The sequence below is a fragment of the Cricetulus griseus genome, chromosome 3 (genome assembly GCF_003668045.3).
Source record: "Cricetulus griseus strain 17A/GY chromosome 3, alternate assembly CriGri-PICRH-1.0, whole genome shotgun sequence".
NCBI lineage: Eukaryota > Metazoa > Chordata > Mammalia > Rodentia > Cricetidae > Cricetulus > Cricetulus griseus.
The window spans coordinates 50,723,483-50,744,787 of NC_048596.1; the positions used below are offsets into that span (position 1 = coordinate 50,723,483).

General features: G+C 41.9%; 1 protein-coding gene across 1 annotated transcript; it reads right to left on the reverse strand.

Annotated features, from left to right (window-relative positions):
• Positions 1-1,218: 1,218 nt before the first annotated feature.
• On the reverse strand, positions 1,219-14,199 carry LOC100751230 (prostatic steroid-binding protein C1). Its single transcript, XM_035441587.1, has 3 exons — positions 14,145-14,199; positions 12,174-12,367; positions 1,219-1,398 (listed from the first exon to the last, which is right to left on the reverse strand). The coding sequence occupies exons 1-3, from the start codon at positions 14,197-14,199 to the stop codon at positions 1,219-1,221; spliced, it is 429 nt and encodes a 142-aa protein (XP_035297478.1).
• Between the last annotated feature and the right edge of the window lie 7,106 nt (positions 14,200-21,305).

The window sequence follows — 21,305 nt, forward strand, 5'->3', positions numbered from 1 at the left end:
TCACCTAGCTATCAGGTATGGACCTGGCCAGGGTTCATCTTCCTGGCCAGTACTAAATAAAACTTGCTTTAATTAGGCAATCATGAATTTGGTCGTTCTTCTCACAATTTTTACATTGAACAGACCCACATGTTTCCATGGCTTGCAGAGGTCAGAAGTGGGTGTTGGATCCCTTGGACCTGGAGTCTTATTGGAAACTACTTGCAAAAGCAGCAAGTGCTCTAACTGCTGAGCTATCTCTGCAGCCCTTAGAAGAATAATGTTCTTCTAGTTACCTTAGAGTTTACTGAAACTAAGGAAAAGGTCATGTTTTTGTGCAATACCTACTTGGTTTTTTAAATAATGATTATGGCACACAGCAGAATTAAAGAATGATGCCAGTGTGATTTATACAAAACATCCACATTTTCGGTTGCACATAATTTAACATCTCACTTTTCAAAATACTGTAATAGCCAATATTTAGAGGGATGCCTTTATGTGGATAAAATGAAAGTCATTTTCAGATGAGTAAATCCTATTTGAACAGCTTGTAAACCAAATTATTGGATGGGTAATGATTATCAAAATCACTCTGCGTAGCAGAGAGAAAAACGGCCCATCATAACTATAATTTTGTAGCCACTCCATTTGTAGACGGGACAAAGGTGTAACAACTTGATCTGGCTCCTTACCAAAAGCCTGCAAAGCAATCTTTTGCTCTTTAAACAGGAGTGCAATTATAGCTTTGGGATAGGATACCACTGATTTAGACGGGGAGGCCAGAGAATGAACCCAAAGAATAGGACTCTCTTGCCAAAAAAGTCCTGTAGGAGCATGAGCAGAACAAAACACTAATAATTTTAAAGGGTGGGCATAATCTATATAATCCAAATGACCTCATTTTAAGGCGTTTTTTCAATCAAATGAATGCACTCCTGTCCTGCTGTAGTAAGGACTCAATGAGAGTTGGAAACTGATTCACCTTGTAGTATATCAGAGAAAGGTTTAAGTTGCCCAGTAGTAATTTTTTAAACTAGGTCTGGTCCAATTAATATTGTGGTTTTCCAGGGAGAGGTAAAAGGGTTAATGTGACCAGAATTGAGTTGTTCCTGAACCAGGGCATGAGCAGCCTCCAACTTTATTTTAGACAGGGGTCATTGTTCTACCCAAACACGTTCATCATTTTTCCAGGTGATAGGAATTGGAGGGATATGAGGCTGTGCAACAATGGCCCCCTTAAAAATAACCCAATTCTCTCCCATTTCCAGGGGCCCTCTGCACCAAAGGTTTATCCAACATGGGCAGGGGGTCACTTGTAAATCTTCCCAATCCCTTTTCCTGGCCTTGCTCCCTAAGCATGTGCTGTACAGGATTTGTGGCTTGTACGGCGTCCATGGCTTCTAGGACATCTCTGCCCTACAAATTAATCAGGATGTGAGGCAGAATGAAGACTTGAAATATACCAGAGTGTCCCTCATCATTCCTTCCTAGTTAGCAGACATGAACTTTTACTAGGTGACTGAGCCATAACTATACCCTGCAATCTGATTCTTACAGGGGCCAAGCCTTAATTTCTTTAGAATACAACATATGTCCCAAACAATTTTTGGGATTTTCTTAAAGTTTCTGAGCAGTCTTTTCCAATCTAACCTTCGAAGCTCTGATTAGCTGACATGGCCTCCTATGCATCTTGGCTGACATGGCCTAATTTGCATCTAGGCTGACACCATTCCAGGTTGTGTATCTAACAGGCAGTGTCTACTGAGGCTTTTTCTTAAAAACTTTTTTCAAATCATGTACCAACTTTTACTTTCTAGATTTTCTTTTTTAAGCAGAAAAAAATGTAGGAGTATCTCCATATCCTCTTGAAATACCCGCGAAGAGGTACTTTCGTAGAAGGAGACCCGCACCCAGGAATCAGGAAAACCACGAACTTTGGATGCAAAAGCAAGAGGTTTTATTGGTGGCGCGCGTACCCGGGGACTTAGCTTCTGTTAGGCCAAGCCCCGAGCCCCGGAAGGGGCGTCCTTTTATAGGGGAAAAAGGCACAGTAGTAGTCAGGCGAAACGGCCTTTATCTTCTTCCGTGTCCAGATGGCTGACCTTGGGACGGAGCGATCCGGCGGGGCCGGGGCCGGCCTTGTGCGGCGGCGGGGAAGTGGGAGCCGGCAGCTGTGGGGATCAAGGGTCGGGGAGTGCAGGGGAGGATGTATTCCCCGCGCGCTCCGCCAGCTGCCGACCGGAGAAGGAGGCAAACTTAAAAGAAAAAGCTAAGGGCGGGGGTCTTTCATTCCCCCATTTCTCTTGTAACTGAATGGAATCTTTCATTCAGAGGTCTCTGGATATTTTGGGTCTATTAGAATGTAGGGACCAAATATAAGGATTAAAAATAGAATAACCAGGGGTCCCTATGCCAGCTGCTATGCCCCCCATTGTTACTCCTTCTAATAATAGGGCCATGGTTAAGGATATTGGCTCCCTCTGATGTCGGGATGATTTCTTTAGTACGCTGTAAACATATTCAGGTTGGTGATAGTTTTTACTTTGAGTCTAATTTTAAAGATGCCCCCCCCCCATCTGGTCCCGACAGGTACTAGCGAAGGCCCCAAGCATCTCCCTTCTGCCATTCTGTTGCTTTCTTACCCTCATCCATAAAGGAAATAAGGAGAGGCATAGAGGTGGTATCGGTGGAGCCCTTTTGCCATCCTCTGGTTACCTGAATCTTGTCCCATGAGGATGAAGGCTTCCAGTGAGCATCCCCTGTCGTTTCGCATCCCCATGCAAGGGAGTTCCTTTTGACTTAGCATTTTAACCAGGGAAAATGGACGGCGAAATTCTTTTCCAAACTGCTTCCTGCTGACTTTGGGACGAAGTTAGGGACCCCAGAAGGTTGAAATGCTAGTCAAAAGCAAAAAGGAATTTAGGCAATGGGGAATCCATCAGGGGCTTCTGGTTAGCAGACACTGTTGCAGAGATAGGGGGTGTCCACATCAGCAGACTGGTTCACATCCATAGCAAGTCCAGGGCTCGCAGTCTACTTAGAACAGCCTGTAGTCAGCAACTGGTACTCAGATGTCTGTCAGAAGCAGAAACCTGTTTAAGACATATTTAAACTGGGAACAGAGGTTAAAACTTATTTACTGAAGCCCACAGTGTAGAAAAAGCAGATATCTGGATATCTGTTCAAACAGCAAGAACATATTTATAACTTTGAGTCCTAGCAAAAACTACAGATTTGGGCTATAAGCATGTACATTTCTCCTCTGTCCAGAGAGCCGGGTATGGATTGGACAGAGGTGCCTTTGGCCTGATGAAAAGCCCTTTAAGTTTGTACTTAGATGACAACTAAAATAAACTTAAAAACCTTGAGCTTGTGCCTGAACAGTAGATAGTCATTATTTTATCAGCTAACATACTGACTAGTCTATAGTGGATCTGACTGTCTGATGCTGTCAAGCTGACAACCAGTAATATTTCAGAGATCTGAGAAGGGTATATTTTATCCGAATCTACTAAAAAGTGACAGAAGCCAGTTAGAAGCAAGTCCATATACAGTTAGCCAAACCCAAGTTTCTCCATTACCGTTGGAGGCAGCTGTCTCAAAGAACAGCAATCTTCGCCAGGCCTATACTGTGAGAGTTTTTTTTCTCTCTCTCTGTGGAAGAGGGACATGGAAAAGACTGACCTTGTTTTGTCTAGGCAAAGGGGTACAATCAATTTTCCAGTGTCCAGCAGCTTTGTCCACAGTCTCGGCCAGGTTCTGGCAGGCGGCAGGTTTCACATCTGAGCATCTCGCTCACTGGTCCAGGTGCGGGAACTGAGGTGCCTCGTAATCTTTTTTTTTTGGAGACTTTGGGTCACTGTCAGGATCTGGCAGTCTGTCTGACATTATAAACTTTAAAGATAACAATTTAAATGCCATATTCTGAAGATCTCTGAAGCATTAGAGGTCTGTTTGTCTGTTTTAATTACTTGCCTTAAGCACACATTAAGTATACAGGTGGCTAGGTAAGGTCTTATTTCTGTAAATAATTTTTAGTCTGACTGTAACTGGTTTTAACTTAGTAAGATGTTTGAAACAGCACAGCTGAACTTAAAACTGCATAGAGCTACCTTATATTCCTTAAACAGTAGCTTAACTTCTTTCTTAGGCAGGGTTTTTCTGTGACTTTGAAGCCTGTCCTGGAATTCGATCTGCCGGACCAGGCAGGCCTTGAACTCATAAACATCCATCTGCCTCTTATTCCCGAGTGGTGGGATTAAAGGCATGTGTCACCAATGTTCTAAACTTAAGGCGTGTGCTACCTATACCCTGAGCTTAAAGGTGTGTGTTACCAACATCCTAAACTTATTTCTAAACTATAAACTATAATATCTTATAATAGATCAGCATCTTTCATAAAACAAAAACTTTACATTGTCAGGCTTTGCTCAAAAATAATTCTAAATTGAAGCTCTTTAAGTACAAACATTAATAAAAACAAACATTAAAAAACTGTTTTTTTCTTTTTTTTCTTTCCCTCTTTATTATTTAAGTTTCTTATATTTTTTTTTCTTCTCAGTCAACATAAAAATTTTATTAAAGTCTTTTTACAGTTCTTAATAACTATAAGGCCGTTTAGATGTCCTGGCGGGGGCTCCTCAGTCAATTCTCCCGGGGGGAGTACCTCAGGTGTCTTCTCTTTTACCTGAAATATAGTTTGGGGGTTAAAGGTATCATCCCGAGGCCAGCCCATGTCAAAGGCTGGCCATTCTGAGGAACAAAGAGTAATCCATTTGCGTTTATGCACATCAACTACAAAACAAAGACCAAACAACACAGAACAGGCTTTCGCAGCGTGGTTTCTACAGAGAGTCAAAAGTAAAACTCCAGAAAACAAATGAGCCCATTGAGGCTCCAAATGCTAAGGCATCTACCCTAGCCAGAAAACAAATGAGCCCATTGGGGCTCCAGATGCTACCAGGACGTCTCCTGGAGCCGCAGCCGGGAGTTCCTCCTCGGAGCCGCCAAATACAAACGTACGGAGCTGGGTACTACACAAACGCAGGCGCAGTTCATAAGACGGATTCAGACAGACAGACAAGACGAGACAAGACAAAAGACAAGACAGCGGATCCGCACAATGCTTACCTCCCAGACGTGGGTCGGTGGTCCCTGGGCGGGTCTCGATCCCGGACGAGCCCCCAAATGAAAGACCCGCAAAGAGGTACTTTCGTAGAAGGAGACCCGCACCCAGGAATCAGCAAAACCACGAACTTTGGATGCAAAAGCAAGAGGTTTTATTGGTGGCGCGCGTACCCGGGGACTTAGCTTCTGTTAGGCCAAGCCCCAAGCCCCGGAAGGGGAGTCCTTTTATAGGGGAAAAAGGCACAGTAGTAGTCAGGCGAAACGGCCTTTATCTTCTTCCGTGTCCAGATGGCTGACCTTGGGGCGGAGCGATCCGGCGGGGCCGGGGCCGGCCTTGTCAATGGACCCTAAGGGCACTGTGGGTCACCCTGAGATAAGAGAAGAATAGCAGACCCAAAGGTATCCCCAACATATATGTTTATATAATTATGAGAAAATGTACTTCACTGAGCAGAGGTATTAAAAAAGAAAATGACAGTAGCCAACATTCAGTTATGTAGGAACACATAAGCAACTCATTAAGTTCAGAGAAGGTGCAAAAGCCAGGAGAAACAGAAGAAGATGCTGTGGAATATTACTTGAACTATGTAAAGAAGGGTTACATTTGTTTATGCTGCATTTGTTTAATTATGCACATTACTTATGACATTTTTCATCATTCCACTCAAGTGCAACTTGCCAAGAGCAAAGGTGATTTAGGAAATGACAGAAAGACGATTGTTTACTCATGTTTGTACTTGCACCTGGTGGCCCTCAATGATGTCCTTCAACTTAGAGTCAAGCAAGGGACTTCACAAGCAATAGATGGAACTCAATATTGGTGCACACTGTTTCCTCACTGTTTAAAGCACTACTGCAGTTGTATTTAGTCTTTATTTTGACCTAAAGCAATTGGCAAAGGTCTTCTTAAAAGGCTTCCATAGTAAGCTTGTCAGCTTCTCATGCCACCTAATTTAACTGCCCTTAGAGTGGAAGACCTGGAGGACATGGAAAAGTACATGGGCCTTACTACAGGTGTGTTCAATACAAACTATGGTGGTTTGATGTGGTCTGTCTGCCCCTGGGGGTCACCCCAATTAAAAGGGAAAGAGCATCAGGAGCTATCGGGACCAGAGCCACCCTACACTGAGCTAAGCACATACTTAGTGGCTGGCGGATTTATGGTGACGTCTCCACCTGGTTGTCCAGGTACCAAAGTCATCTTGAAGGGCATTCTTTCCCTGATCAGATCCCAGCACAAGGACTTTCTCAAGTCCTTCTACTCCCCACACAGCAAGCATGGCAGAGCCTGAGGAGTGGCCAGCCTCAAGGACTAAGACTAAATATTCCTAATGATAAGAACAGGTGTGTGTCATCTGATGTGTCATCTGATATTTGTGGAAAAGGCTGTGTGGTACCCAATGTTCACCATCACCACTCTCACTTCTCCTAGAGCCAATCAGACTCCAGCCTTTCATTCTTAAGCTTGAGTGTTAAATTTCTCAGCACCAGTCAGAGGATTTATTCTATTGATTATTCGACCAGTGCTTTCAGAGTCTTTCGTATTTCCAAATACTTTTCTCTTCAAATGAGCTTTGGTCATCTATGTTCCCAGAACCACCCACAAGGCCCAGAAAAATGGGAGGAAACTACAAGCTGGAGTAGCCCCTTCTGCCTGGAGGCTTCACCTGAGCCCTCTCCCTGCCATGTGTCCCCCAAACTACATTACACCCAGCCCTGCACTCAATCATGCACACGTCCTCTCCAAGTCACCAGACCTCCTGAAGCTACTCACTGCTTTTTCCATTTTGTAGCTGAGAAAACCCAAGTGCCCAAGGCCCAGAACATTTCAAACTTCCCAGTCTCTGGTATCTGAGCTATACCCACCAGATGCCCTGTGCAGGCACTTGGGCTCCCCAAAGCAGAAAAGGACAAATTGCGTTGCCTCCTGGTTATGCCCGTGATACCTGTAAGGCCCCAGTCAATACAGAGAAGGGAGGAAATGAATGGCCAATTGAAGAAGGAACAGGTCAAGCCTTCTTCAGTGCCAGGCACAAAGCCTGAGCAACTACTCTGGCTGCTCTGGGTGCAGCTACACACATCCCTTTCCAGAAAAAGCAGTAGTCTTCTCCTTGCTGGCAATTCTGTTTGTAGTTTGTGATCAAATGCTGAGAAGACTTCAGACACCCAGGGCTAAGTGAAGGCTCATAACCAATTTCCTTCTAAGTGTCTTCATATGTAATGCTGATTGATATCTGTTTATTGCCAACTTTGTTTATTTATTGTATGTGTGTATGCGGCCTATGTGAGTTTACTTGCGGATGCCAACAGAGGTCAGAGGTATTGGATCCCCTCAAATCAGAGTTAAAATTGGTTGTGAGCCGATCAACATTGTTCTGGGACTAAACTGTAGACTACTACAAAAGCAGCAAGTGCTCCTAACTTCTGAGTCACCTGTCCAGCCGTAAATTTATGTTTTTTTTCCCCTAAAGTTGCCAAGCTGGGTGTTTGCAGCACCCACCTTTATTCCCAGAACTCAGGGGGCAGAGGCAGGCAGATCTCTGTGAGTTTGAGGCTGGCCTACAGAGCTAGTTCCAGGAGAGCTAGTGCTGTTGCACAGAGACATCTTGTCTCAAAAAACCAAGAGAAAACAAAAAGGAATTTGCCGCATTATTAATTTCTGCCATGGGGTGTTACCTCTAGTCCACCTTGCACTTCCTGTTCCCTTACCATGTCTGGTTAGCAACTCCATCTTTCTTCTTCCCAGAAAATTCTGTTTCCCTGAAAGCCTTCTCTAACCTCTTCCGGCTGAGCTATTGCCATTCAGCTTGTTATTAAACCAATCACAATGCCACATCTTCACACCGAGTAAAGAAATATCCCTCAACAGGGGGCTCACATCTCTCATTTGTGCTGGGATCTTGAAAAGCAAGCACAGCACTGAGAACTATGGAGATGGAAGGCCTGTGTCCATCATTTCAAGAGCTCGTCCTCCTTTGTCAGCCTACTGGAAGGATGCAGCAGAGAGTCAAGGAGGCCACTAGAACCTCAGTCTATGGGTTTAGAACCCCGCCTGGCAGGTAGGTGGTTCCATATGTTGGCACTGTGAGAACTGAGACACAGGAGTATCCCCTAAAGATTATAGTCAGGTGATGAGGGAAGATCCCAGTCATTGACTGGGGATCAGTTTCCCTAGGAACTTCACTGTCTGAACAGACACCCCTGGAGACATGAGATTTCAGCCTCTCTGTGTCTAGCCCTGCTCTTCTGCACAAATCCTGCCCATGGCTGTCTCTCACCCTTCGACAGACAGGTTAAATTCACTCTCCCAGTGTCCTAGCTGTCACTCATTCAGAGACCCTTCCAGGAAGTCCATTTTCCAATGAGGAGATTCCTCTCACAATGATAAGGAGGCCCTGCACTCAGTCATGTTGACTTGCAACTGCTTTGGGAAGTCTTTGTAACTCTAGGCTTGTCCCGAGCACAGAACTTGAAGTCTTATCTACCAGGGCTGCCTGCTTTAGGTGTGGAGGCATCTCACAGCTTTCAGTGCCTCCTCCTAGAAGCCATGGAGCGGTATGAGGGGCTTGCTAGCTTCTTTTCTGCCCCTTGCTATCTTTTTCTTTTGCACTTTGCAAGGAACCTGTCACTACCTTTGTGAATTTCTGACCTTTGTGTTCTCTTTCTGTTTGTAATGAGGCCCTTTCTACCTCTCCTCTCTTCCTCTCTCTGAGACAGGATCTCACTATGTAGTCTGGGATAGCTTGGAACTTGCTGTGTAGACTAGGGTGGTCTGGAACTCAGAGACCGGCCAGCTTCTGCTTTCACAAAACTGAGAACTGGGATTAAAGGCATAGGCTACCACACTTGGAAAATTTCTTCACCCCCCACACTGTAGCACAAGTTTTAATAGGTCTTAATATTAAAAACTGGGAGTCGGAATCGGGGCATATGCTGGAAGATCAGAGAAGTATAGGAGCCAGACACTAGAGAGGCTTCTTTCCTCTACCGAATCCTCAAACTAAATGGGCGATCCTGTCTCTAGGAATCCTCAGACTGAGTGCAATGAGCTCCTGTCTCCTCCTGCCTCATATTCCTCTCTCTCTCTCGGGTCTTATCCCTCTGGTCTCCACCTAGCTAGTGCTGGGATTAAAGGCGTGTGATCCCAAGTGCTGGGATCAAAGGTGGCTGCCACCACTGCCTGGCCTCTAAGGCTAACAAGTGGTTTAGCTCCATACTCTGATCTTCACACAAGTTTGTTTGTAGATCACAGACAAAATATCACCATGTCTCTCTGTTTCTTTTCTGAATCTCTCTCACAGGGTTGCAAGGAAGCAGATTTATGTCTGCCATATTAGCCAGAAGTTTTCCTGTTAGATTTCAAATTCACTCCCACTACTTTGAGATAGTTTAGTGGTTTTTTGTTTTTTTTGCTTTGTTTTTTTGTGGAAAAAAAGGCATGTTTCTTTTAATTCCCCATGTCACCCAAATATAAGTGTGGAGAAGGAGTAGTTTGCTGTGCCTTTTGCTGTTTCATGTGGTTTAATTGTGGAAAATTTTCCTTGTGTTTTTTTTTTTTTCTTTTCAATTCTATTTTTCTGCTGTCTCCTTAAATTTTGACCTCTGTGTTCACACATGGTTTGGATAACTAACCCTCCATTTCAGGTAAACATTCCATTGTGGTGGGATGTTAGCTAAAGATGTGTGACATTTTTTTATGCTGTGGAGCACTTTTTGATGGTGCAAAGATGTGTTGCATTCTTTTCTGTTTCATTAGTTTAACTCTGTGAAACTGTTACTTTGCTTGTCTAAAACACCTGATTGGTCTAATAAAGAGCTGAGTGGCCAATAGTGAGGCAGTACAAAGGATGGGCGGAGTTTGCAGGCAGGAGAATAAATAGAAGGAGAAATTTGGGGATAAAAGATCAAGGAGGAGGAAAAGGAACAAGGACAGGGAGATGTTAGGGGCTAGTCACACAGGCAGTCATGGCGTAAGAATGAAAGGAAGATATATAGAAGTAAGAGAAAGGTATAAGCCTAGAGGCAAAAGGTAGATGGGATAACCTAAGAAAAGCTGGCTAGAAACGAGTCAAGGTAAGGCAGGGCTTTTATAAGTAATAATAAGACTCTGTGAGCTGGATGATCACACCCCTCAAAAGAGCCCAAGAGTAAAAAAACAACCAACTGCATTCTACCTCAGTTTCTTTCCCACTAGATGCAATGTAGTTGAAACATCAGTTTTACTTAAACATTTACACTGCTGTATGCTTTTTTAAGTGTTGCCTGTGAGGGTATAACATTCTCAGAAGAGTTCTTGATTTCTTTTGTTTGCTTGGTCAGTCATAGAAAGAAGGGATTTTAGTAACCTGAACTTTATTAGTGGTGTTCACCTGTCCTTTTGGGCAATCACCCATCAGACTCGGGGATGTGGACCAAGTTTAGGGCAGTAGGCAGTAGGCATCACTAAAACCATTCTTTCCATTCTCTGTTTTCTCTGTACCCTGACATGGTATGAAACCATGACTCCTTTACTGGGGAAGAAAATGTGGAAATGTTCAGAGAGACATAAGGAAGGAAATTGTAAATTAATATGATTAGGACACAAGCTCACATAAGTTGTTAACATTTCTTTAAGGAATGGAGAACACAGTGGGTCTCCTTTAACAAAGCTTATGACAGCCAAAGCTTTTCTTTCAGAATATGGAGCTTGCCATAAGTAGTACCATGGGTTGGATAGGGAAGATTCTGAGTTGGAGTACTTAGGCAGCGACTGGCATGTTGTACATGGGTAGCAATGAGACAGTTTACTACAGTGGCCACAGGAGGGGCCAATGGTTGTTATTATATGGGATAATTTTCAGTTATGACTACAGAAATGAGAAACTTACTTGTAGGGCAATGCAAGATGATGCTTGACCAGACACGAGTGTTCCTAATGCCTGATGCTCAGGCTTGGTAGTCATATTGATAGAGATTATCTTTGTGACTTATTACCATCACTGAAAATCAAATGTTTTATCAAAACCCATTCAGTGCAACACTTAGGATAACTCAGGATAACAACAGACAGATGGAAACATGCAAGGAGAGTAATTTATTAGTGCAAGACGTTGAAACCTTCACATTGGGCAAAGAAATTCAGGTTATCTGTGAGAAGCAATGGAGACCAGGAAGAGCTGCGTTTCAAAATTCCCTTATTTTACAATATAGAATGACTTCTCCCTGGAAATAAATAGAAAGCAAGAGAAGAATGGTGACCAGAATCACGAAGTTCCCGGAGAAGAACAGCTAGCAAACCAGTGCTCCATGGAGGAGCACTGCACTGAGGACCTCACAGTGTGTTGGGGGAAATACTGAATTGCGATGGGGAAATTACATGAAATGATGCACATTAGTGGAAATCTTTCCAAATTCAGGCAAATACACTCTGAATGGACTCAACAGTGTGGCTTGATTTTCTGTGTCTCTGCTATTAGCAGGCTTACAGAGTATGTCCCAAGTCCTCAGGCATAACTTTCTATGATGATTTAGAATTGTGAACTCCACCTTCATCCAATGGGGTAACCAGGGGAAACCCAGTGCAAAAGTGGGTAAGAAGTATCGGAAAAATGGGGTCACAGGCTCCTGGCAGGGCCAGCTAATGTGGCAGAGAAATGGATCCTGTCAGTCTTTTGCTATTAAGGAGGTTGTCTTTAACTTCCTTCCTCCTATCTGTGTGATTCTCATCCACCAACTCTCCCCACAGCAATCAAGAGAGATAATATCAACTCATTAAGTAGACGTCAACTTCAGCAATGTTCCCAGTAGATTAACAATAGTGTTAGCCCTGAATCCTCCCTTTGTAGGGTCCCATTTGTCGTTCTTGGGATGCCCCAGAGTGTTGTATCTAGGGTGGATCTCTAAGAAGGAGGCACCTATCCCAGAGACAGTTTATAACTGAACTCAGATTAGCAGTGGATTCCTGAATCAACTGACAGTTGTTGATCTATAATTCCAGTGTTTCCCCTCCTTCTATGTGTTCCCCACAGAGTATCAGGGCAACGTCATTTGTGGCGTTCTGAGTGTGTAAAGCAAAATGCACATACCAAAACTTTTGCTATTTCTAGTTTCTCTAAAGTGCTCAACTTGCTGTCTACACATCGCTTCACTTCCAGTTTTGCTTCAACAGCCTCGGGAGGTGCATCATATTTCTCAAGTTCCTTCCTCAAGGTTTCCTCACTCCCAGTTACGAATATACCGCTTTCTTTAATAACTGCTGGACAGACCATTGCAGCATCAGCTGGAAAGAGTAAGGGAAAGAATTCAGTTAGCCAAAATTACTTTTCACTTTTAATTAATTTTTTTTTTGCTTTTGCTTGAGTCTCTCTGATTTAAGGCTCCAGACTGGCCATGATAAACAGTATTATAGCTCACGCCTGTAACTGAAAAAGAACAGCGTGACTTCCTCAAGGCCACAGAGCAAGGGACTGAAGAAAGATTAACATTGACTCTCTACTTTTCTATATTTGAATTCACATTCACAACTTCTAAAGTTTCTGTGGCTTGCTGAAATTTGTTTTCTAGCATTAATAGCTGGAGGTTTGACTGCATCTTCTGTAGCATTTTCATGAGTTTTTGATAGTTGAAAAAATGAAGTTTTGTGTCATGCAACTTTGACATGAATAACAGAGTTAGAATTTTACAAGAGATGGGAAAAGGAAAAACCAACCAGACTGCTTATGTGTAGAACGGCAACATTTTGAAATTGATGGAATTAGGTCAGGGCATCAAGTACAGTTCAAGGTAAAAAGCTAAAGCTACAAGAGCTTTTTTGTTTGGTTTGGTTTTTCTTTTCTTTCTTTCTTTTTGTTTTGAGATAGTGTTCTCTGTGTGTCTCTTCTGTCTTGGACATGATCTGCATATCAGGCTGTTCCCCCAACTCAGAGATCTGCCTGCTTCAGCCTAATGAGTGCTAGGATTAAAGTTGTATGCCACCACTGTGCAGCTGAGTTGATCAATTTTGACTCACACCAGAGCATATCCTGGAAACTTGTGACAAGCTTTACCTTTCCACACGGATGCTCAGACTTACTTCTAGGGAGGGTGACAGGAGAAGCTGACACCTCCCTATGGTTTCTAAAGATCCAGATAATGTTTTGGCAGAACTAAAGAAATCAGCTCTCCTAATCTAGGTTCCACATTCCCTTCAAGACTCTTTAAAAAGCAAAATAAATAAACAACACCTATCCCCATCTCCAGAGGTGGTGTGGGCTGGCCTCAGAAAGTTTCTCACGTTTCAGCTTTACCTAGCTTGGATGTCAGGGATGGATCACCTGAGCCAGTTTTCCCTAGGACAGGACAATACAGTCCTTGGGAGGTACCCAAACAGCATCTGATGTGTACCAAAAGCAGGTTCCATTGGGCTCAAGGGCATGTTGTAGACCATCACATGAGGGGTAGTTAGGCAGTCAGAGGGAGATGCAAAAACAAAAGAGAGTAGCTTCCCATGGAACTTGGTTCATTTTAAAGGTACTGAGCATGTAGAATGTACTGTTCACACACAAATGGGTTGTTTGCAAAAACTTAATTTTAGGAAAATGGATGTCTTAGTGGTAATGACTGTACTGTTTCTATCCCTGTTATTGGTTGGACCCGCCAGAAAATGACCATGCTACACCAGCCTGCTTCTTCTCAGAGTCTAATGGAGGGCCTTGGGTTTTGTACCTCACAGACTCAGGAAACACTGATGTGGAATGGAACTATCTCAAGTCACTTTCCCAGGAACTAAGGCAATAAACTGAAAAGTAACACAAACAACAGACTTCCTCTGATGAAAAGCATTTCCTGAACTTTTTTCATAACGGATGTCTTGTCCTCCCTCCACCTCATCAAGCTTCCTAAGTAGGATAAGATTAGTTGAATGTATCTGGGCTTTTATGAGGGCAAGAAAGAAAGGATGGAAGAAATTTTTGATCATCTTTTCCTGACTTGAACCTTGTCATACATAAACTTACCAACTGTTCAGAGAGGCAAACTTACCAGGAGCTATGGCTGGATTGATCATAAATGATACTCACCCTCATAGCAATGAACAGCCAGGATGACCAAGAGAAGACACAGGGACAGCCTCATGGTGCTCAGTTTGTTTTCAGACTTAGCAAAGGGTGAGCAAATGCAGTCTACCAGAGACCCTAGCCCAGGGATATTTATACATGGTGAGGCTTACTGGTCCCGCCCTTCATACACATGGCAGCTCACAAGACCTGGTTTAGGCCCCCCTTCTGCATCACTGAGGACTGATCCACTTACCTTCCTCCATCCTCATGGGCTGTAGCCCAGGAGAGCAGCCTCATGGGAGCATCATTGTTCTTTCAGGTGACCTTTCACATCCAAGGAAGTAATTTGTGAAGTTTCAGTTTACTTTTGAGCTTTTGATTATTGCACTTGAGTTCTCTCCATCTCAACAGGTACAAGTGGCTTCTGGACAACAGGATGACATTTTCCAGGGTGCAGAACCTCCAAATACTTGCCCTGGAATAGAGCTTTGCATTTGGACCTTGCCAACACTCATCCAAACCCTGGCATATAACCATATCAAAAGATCAGGAAGATCTGAAAGAAAGAATAACCTCAATGCACTGCAAGCAGAAAACAAAATAGGCTCCAAATTAGTTAAGGAAGGAAACACTGAATAAGACAAAGCAAAAAATACAGAGCAGAAAGCATAGAAAACACCAGTGGATTTAAGACAGTTCTTGAAAACTATGAACTAGGGAAATGCACATCTAGACAAATATAGAATAATGGGAAAATATGAAATGAAAAATGAGAAATTACCAATTATTCCACAGAAAGAAATCAAAGGATTGGCAGGGATCCTTATGATCAACTTCATGCCAACAAATGTGACAGAATATAGGAGCCATTTCTGAACGTATGTATTCTATCAAATGGAATCATGAAGATTTTTAAAAATCTGAATAGACAGCAATTTGTGATTGGAGTGTATATATATGTATATGTATATCATAAGTTTCCATATGAAGAAGAGTAAGACCAGAACAAAATGGCTTTACTACTGAATTCTATCAAATATTTGGAGAACTAAGATTATTCTTATTTTATTCCAAAACTGCATTGTAGGGAATTGTTCCTAAAACATCCTGTCAGGCCAGCATTTCACTGATCCAAAATCACACAACGACCCTCACACTCACACACACTCACACTCACACATCAAACCCTAAAACTCTGGTATCCTTGATGAACATACTTGTAAGAATACTCATCAAAATTCCAATAACATAATACCACAGGACATATTGTTTACTATCATAAACAGTGTTACAAGGGCGACTCAACAAATGCACATTTATACACTTTGTGTTGCATCAGCATAATGAGAAAGAAAAACCCCTTCATCCTCTTTGTTGGTGATGGAAGGACATCATATTAATCTGAACAAGAACACTTCTGTGGGCTGGCAAGATAGTTCAGTGAATAAAGATGCTTGCTACCATGTCTACTGACCTGAGTTTTCATCCCTTGGCCGACACAGTGAAAGGAGGGAACTGTCTCACATTAATTTTCCCCTGAACTTCACATAAATGCATGTCCACACATACATAAAAACAGAAGTATTTTAATAATATTTTTTTCTGGGTTGTTTGAGACAGGCTTTCTCTGTATAAAAGTTCTGACTGTCTAGGAACTCATTTTATAGACGAGGCTGTCTCAAACTCACGGAGATCCACCTGCCCCTGCCTCCTGAATGCTGCCTAACTAATTATTTTTCAAAATTAACAATTCTTTATTATAAAATTATGGACTTCATTATGCATGAAAAATGTATCTTTTTTGTTTGTTTGTTTTTTGAGACTGGGTTTCTCAGTGTAGCTTTAGAGCCTATCCTGGCATTCGCTCTGGAGACCAGGCTAGCCTTGAACTCACAGAGATCCGCCTGCCTCTGCCTCCCAAATGCTGGGATTAAAGGCATGCACCACAAACACCCGCAAAAAATGTATCTTAATATAGAAAGACTACCTATAGTAAGTCAAGGACATCCTGTAACAAAGAATGTCTACTTTCTCTGTTTATTCAAACTGTGGGAATCCTACCCATAGCAATCATACACAGAAAAGACACAGGTAGCCATGATAGAAAGAGAACAGTGTCTGAAGATCTTATATGTAGAGAACACAAAAACTGTACCAAAACCGGTTACAATTTATAAATACCCTGAGCAAGGATCCCAGTTACAAACCAGCTCATAAAAGCAGCAGTGTTAGTAATGCTAACAGCAAATTATCTCAACGACAGAGTGTGTGTGTGTGTGTGTGTGTGTGTGTGTGTGTGTGTGTGTGTGTGTGTGTGTGTGTGTTTGAATGCTGTATGTAAAGTGTAGGTGAAGGAAAACTGCGTCAGTTCTTTTCTTCTAAGGTCTGTGCCTCAGGTACTGAGTTCACATGGCTGGACTCGACCACAAATGCCTTTATGCACCAAGTGATATCACTGGCTCTGCTTATTTATTTTAAATGAAATTTTATTAAAACTGTAAGGGCCAACAGTCTTGGAGATATGAAAAGAATATTGCCTGCCACTTCAGCCAGGTTTATTTATTTCTTGGGAGCTGGTGTTTATTTATTTATCGCTGAACTATATTCTAGCCATCATTCTGTCTTCTAGAGACCCTTGGGAAATGCTTTTGTCATAAATATGTAGAAAGCACTGAGAAAGAGTTCTCTCCATAAGTCTCCTCCTGTTAGGTGTTGTAAGGCATTTGGAGTGGCCAACTCTGCTCATGTGTAAGATTCTGAGGCTACCAGGAGTCTGGGAGCAGCACAGCCGTCACTGGTACAACACCTTCCTTCTTTCCGAAGACACCACTCTCCTTGCACAGATTCTGTGACTGAATCATCTGTGCAATGTCAGCTGAGACATAAAACCTGCCTCACACATGTGCAGGAAGCCCAGCACCTGCAGTTTGTGAACTCCATTTGGAAATCTGAGGCAAGTTGCTTCTGGAGAGAGAAAAATTCAGACCAGAAGCACAAGTGTCCTGTGGTTTCCCTCAATGTCCCCTTAAATAGCTCCACAACAAGCATCTTTTTTTCACCCAGTGACCATTATTCACTCTCCAGAGAATGGCCTCCACCAAGTATCCAGGTAAAACCCAAGTCACAGTCACAGTCCCTTCAGTGTGGGGTGGGTATTGTTTAGACATGGAAACCACTTAAGTGGCCTCCAGCCCAGCAGGTGCCAGGGCAGGGACATAAGTGTGGGAAGAGAGTGGAGCCCCTCTACATCCTGCCCTGTGAAACTGTGTCCTGTTTACTTCTCAAGACCTTTACTTGACTGGAGGTTGAAGATTCAGCCTTGGACAAGCAGCTGTGAGTACCCGGGAAGGAGGGCTCAGGTGTCCTTTCTGGAGAAGTCAACTTTGTTCTTGGCAGCTTGTTCTGTGGATTGATAGGAAGGACAGCACCATTAGTCATCACACAGCAAAGCACACTGCGGATAATCAGAGCTCACAGAGTTCCCAATACTCCTTTACTTCTGTTTGTTTAATTCTTTAGTATATGAGCCAACTATTCTTTTCTTGTTCCTTGTTCCTTCAACTGGTCCCCTTGTCCTTAACTGATCTAGGCTTTCAGACACAAGATTTTTGTCTTGTTTGTCTCTTGATCTTATGGGCCTACTTTCCTTGCCTTACTTGGCTTTGTCAAGTATCAACTCTCCTCAGGACCGTAAACTTCTCCCAATGATCAACCACATTACTTATATCTTTATGTTGGATATATTTTAAATATTCAGTAATGTCACTATTTTTATTTTCATTGAGAGAAGTGTGCTTTGAGGTAAAATTAGGCAAGAGATGCATTTCACTTTCATAGAAACTTGGCATACAATAGGTACCAAATTCTGTATTTCTTTTCTTCTCAAAAAAAAAAAAAAACACCGCCCATTAAAATTGTTCTTTGGCGATTTCCTAGGTGTATATCGTGCATTCTGACTGACCTCCCCCAGCACTCTCATGTCTCCCTCTCACTCTGTCCTCCTTCCTTTCCACAACTTCCTCTCCCACATTCGTGTTTATTGTTTTGTTTTGGGAGCCACTCAGTTGAACCAGGGCTGTCTATGTGAACAGGGTTTGGAGCAGCAACCATCCTCTTTGAAAACCCTTCCCATGCCTGTGTCCTGTACTGTGTGCCTTTCCCTTTTCATCCAAGAGTCTCAGAGTTTTGGGTTTTATGTTGACGTCTTTGATCCATTTTCAGGTGATTTTTGTGCAGGAAATGGAATCCTTATTTGCAGATGTCATCATCTTATATATAAAAAACCCTGAGGACTCTACCAGATTAAGGTTAGATATGATAAACTTATAAAACTCTTAGATCTGCAAAGTAGCAGAATATAAAATTAAAACAGCTGTTTGTCCAAATAGTAGCATTCCTGTAGTGACAATATATTCAGAAAAAAATTAGAAAAGTATTCCCACCCAAAGCATATGTTCAAACAATGAAAGAACTTGTAAATAAAAAATATCACACAGGGAAATTAAGCAGACCCAAAGTCTATACATTTCAATGTATGCCAATACAGTTGCAATAGCCATGCTGAAGCTATGGAGCTTCAAACTGGATTATACACTTTCTCTATCAAATATGTTTTCATGCAATTGCCCACCACCAAAAAATGAACAATGGTCAGTAGCATTGAAAGTAGAAGAATTAGAGTCATATTCATATCGATGATTCACATGTCCTTTACCTGTGTTAGGTCATTCCTCTTCCCAAATATTGATCCTTTCATGCTCACTTTTTCTCTGGTTTTTCACTTTCAAGATCAAAATTACCTTGGAATATTTAAGAAAGCTGTATTTTAATGACACATTTCAGTAATTGGAACCCATTTCTAACTTTAGGAGCTACTGGTAAGGGAATTATAATTCACCCGTTAACGTATACAACTCAGTGGTTTAAAAATAATACCTGGGAATAAACTTAACCAATGAAATGAAAGACCTCTTTAATGGAAACTTTATGACACTAAAAAATAAAATTGAAGAGAAAGCTAGAAAGTCCACCAATGTTCATCGATTGGAAGAGTCAATGTTGTAAAAATGGCCAGCCTACCCAAAGGAATCTATCCATTTAATGCAATTCCAGTCAGAATTCTGATGAAAATTTACACACAAATAGAAAAAAAGACAACCATCTTTTAATTGAAGTATAATCATAAAAATCCCCCAATAGATAATGTGACCGTTGGCAAACAAAAACAAACAACAAACAAACCCATCAACAATGCTGGAAGTACTACAATACCTGACTTCAAACTACACAACAGAGCTATAGTAGTAAATGTGGCATCCTAGCCTAAAGCAAACCATAGATGAATGGTTCTCAGCATTGTTAATGCTGAAGCCCTTTAATACAGTTTCTCTTGTTGAGAGGACCCCTACCATAGAATTATTTTGTTGCCTCTTCATAACTGTAATTTTGCAGCTGTTATGAATTGTAATGTAAGTATCTGATATGCAGGATATCTGCTATGTGACCCCTGTGAAAGTGTAGGTCACAACCCACAGATTGACTTGTGCTTCTGTAGATCAATGGAACAAAAGACTCAGAGAAAAGCCCATGTAACTTCAGCCACCTAAGTTTTTAAGGTTTTCTCTTTATTCTAATTTAATTTTATGAGAATTAGATAAATCCTGTATTTACATCATTCCCATCTCTCCTTCTCACACCCCAAACTTTCCCTGTGCCCTCACCCTTCCTCTCAAATTCATGACCTCTTCCTTATTTATGATTTTTACACTTATATATAAATATGTATTGACAAAATGGCAGAATTACCCATTGGGAAAAATATAGAATCTTCAACAAACAGTGCTGCAAAAAGTGGATGTCTCCATACAGATGACTGAGACTAGAATTCTAGTGTGGTCAATGTGCTCAGTGTATATTATATGATTATATGAACACTTGAGAAAAATTAAAAATTAATAATGATTTTTTTTTATATTTTGTTTTTCAAGACAGGGTTTCTCTATGTAGCTTTGGAGCCTATCCTGGCTCTTCATCTGTAGACCAGGTTTGTCTTGAACTCACAGAGATCTGTCTGCCTCTGCCTTCCAAGTGCTGGGATTAAAGGTGTATGTGAGAAACTCCAGCCTTAAAAGTGATTTCTGTGGATGTTAGACATTCAAATATTCTGTCTTAAACTTAAAGACCTGGAAAGGCTGCCCATGGTGAGTGAATTCTCTTTCACTTGGGATGGGTATGGAAATTTATTCTTTTCAGCTGTTTGTACCAAGTCAGAGTGAAATAGATCATAAATTTGATAGAAGAAGAGAAATTGAGAAGCAAAAGAAGAGGAGGAAGAAATAGAGTGGGGGAAGAATATGAAAGTAGGCGAAATCCTTAATGACCATAGCAAGGATGACAATAAATCTTAAACTGCAATGATGAGTTTTGTAAGTTGCAACATAATTTCAGGCCTCTCTTTCCTGAAGCCATGTGTCATTGCTGCAACAATGAAATGCTATCCTGCAAAACTCAGTGCCTTTTGGCAGATGGAGGAAAGGAAATTGTCATCAGATGAGATTCCCTGTTTTAGGAAAGGAAATCCTCATACAGTTTCTCCATACATTTCCTCAGATAGCTCTACAGAATATAGAGTCCCAAATGTGGTGACAACATCCGTAGGAATATGCTGGCTTTGTGGAATCAGAAGTTACTAACAAAATGGAGATGTTGCTGTAGAGAACTGATGTAGTCTAGAAACTGTTTCATGGGTAAAAGGACTAAACATTTGACCACACTTATCAAATAATGTGAAATTGTGTGCAATTCAGGATTTGGTAGAGGGGACCAAGGAGAATGAGTAACTTGGTGGCTTTAGCTGACTGAACACATGATTACAAAAGCAGAACATAGTGGGTGATTGGATAAAAGTTTGAGTCCCTAATCTGGGGAAGATGGCTGTTATGTTACCAGAGCCTTGAAGGGTGGGGCTCCAAAATCTATTTTCTTCAATACATATTTGACCACTAGACTCTAAATTCCCATCCTGGTAAGAAAACTTGGTAGTGTCATAATCCAGGGATTCATTCAAACATTTAGTTTTGGACTGATATCTGCTTCTAGGTTTCTATTTACTGTAACTTCACTTGCAAATGAAGATGGTGATGAACCATGTCATATGTTCAGTGGAACCTTTGTTAAAGTTAG

Excerpts from the sequence above, each read along its gene's own strand:
- LOC100751230 (XM_035441587.1), bottom strand. The coding sequence starts at position 14,199 with ATGAGGCTGTCCCTGTGTCTTCTCTTGGTCATCCTGGCTGTTCATTGC. Across the intron at positions 12,368-14,144 it reads GGCTGTTCATTGCTATGAGG|CTGATGCTGCAATGGTCTGT; the intron begins GTGAGTATCATT and ends TACTCTTTCCAG. Across the intron at positions 1,399-12,173 it reads TAGAAATAGCAAAAGTTTTG|GGCAGAGATGTCCTAGAAGC; the intron begins GTATGTGCATTT and ends ATTAATTTGTAG.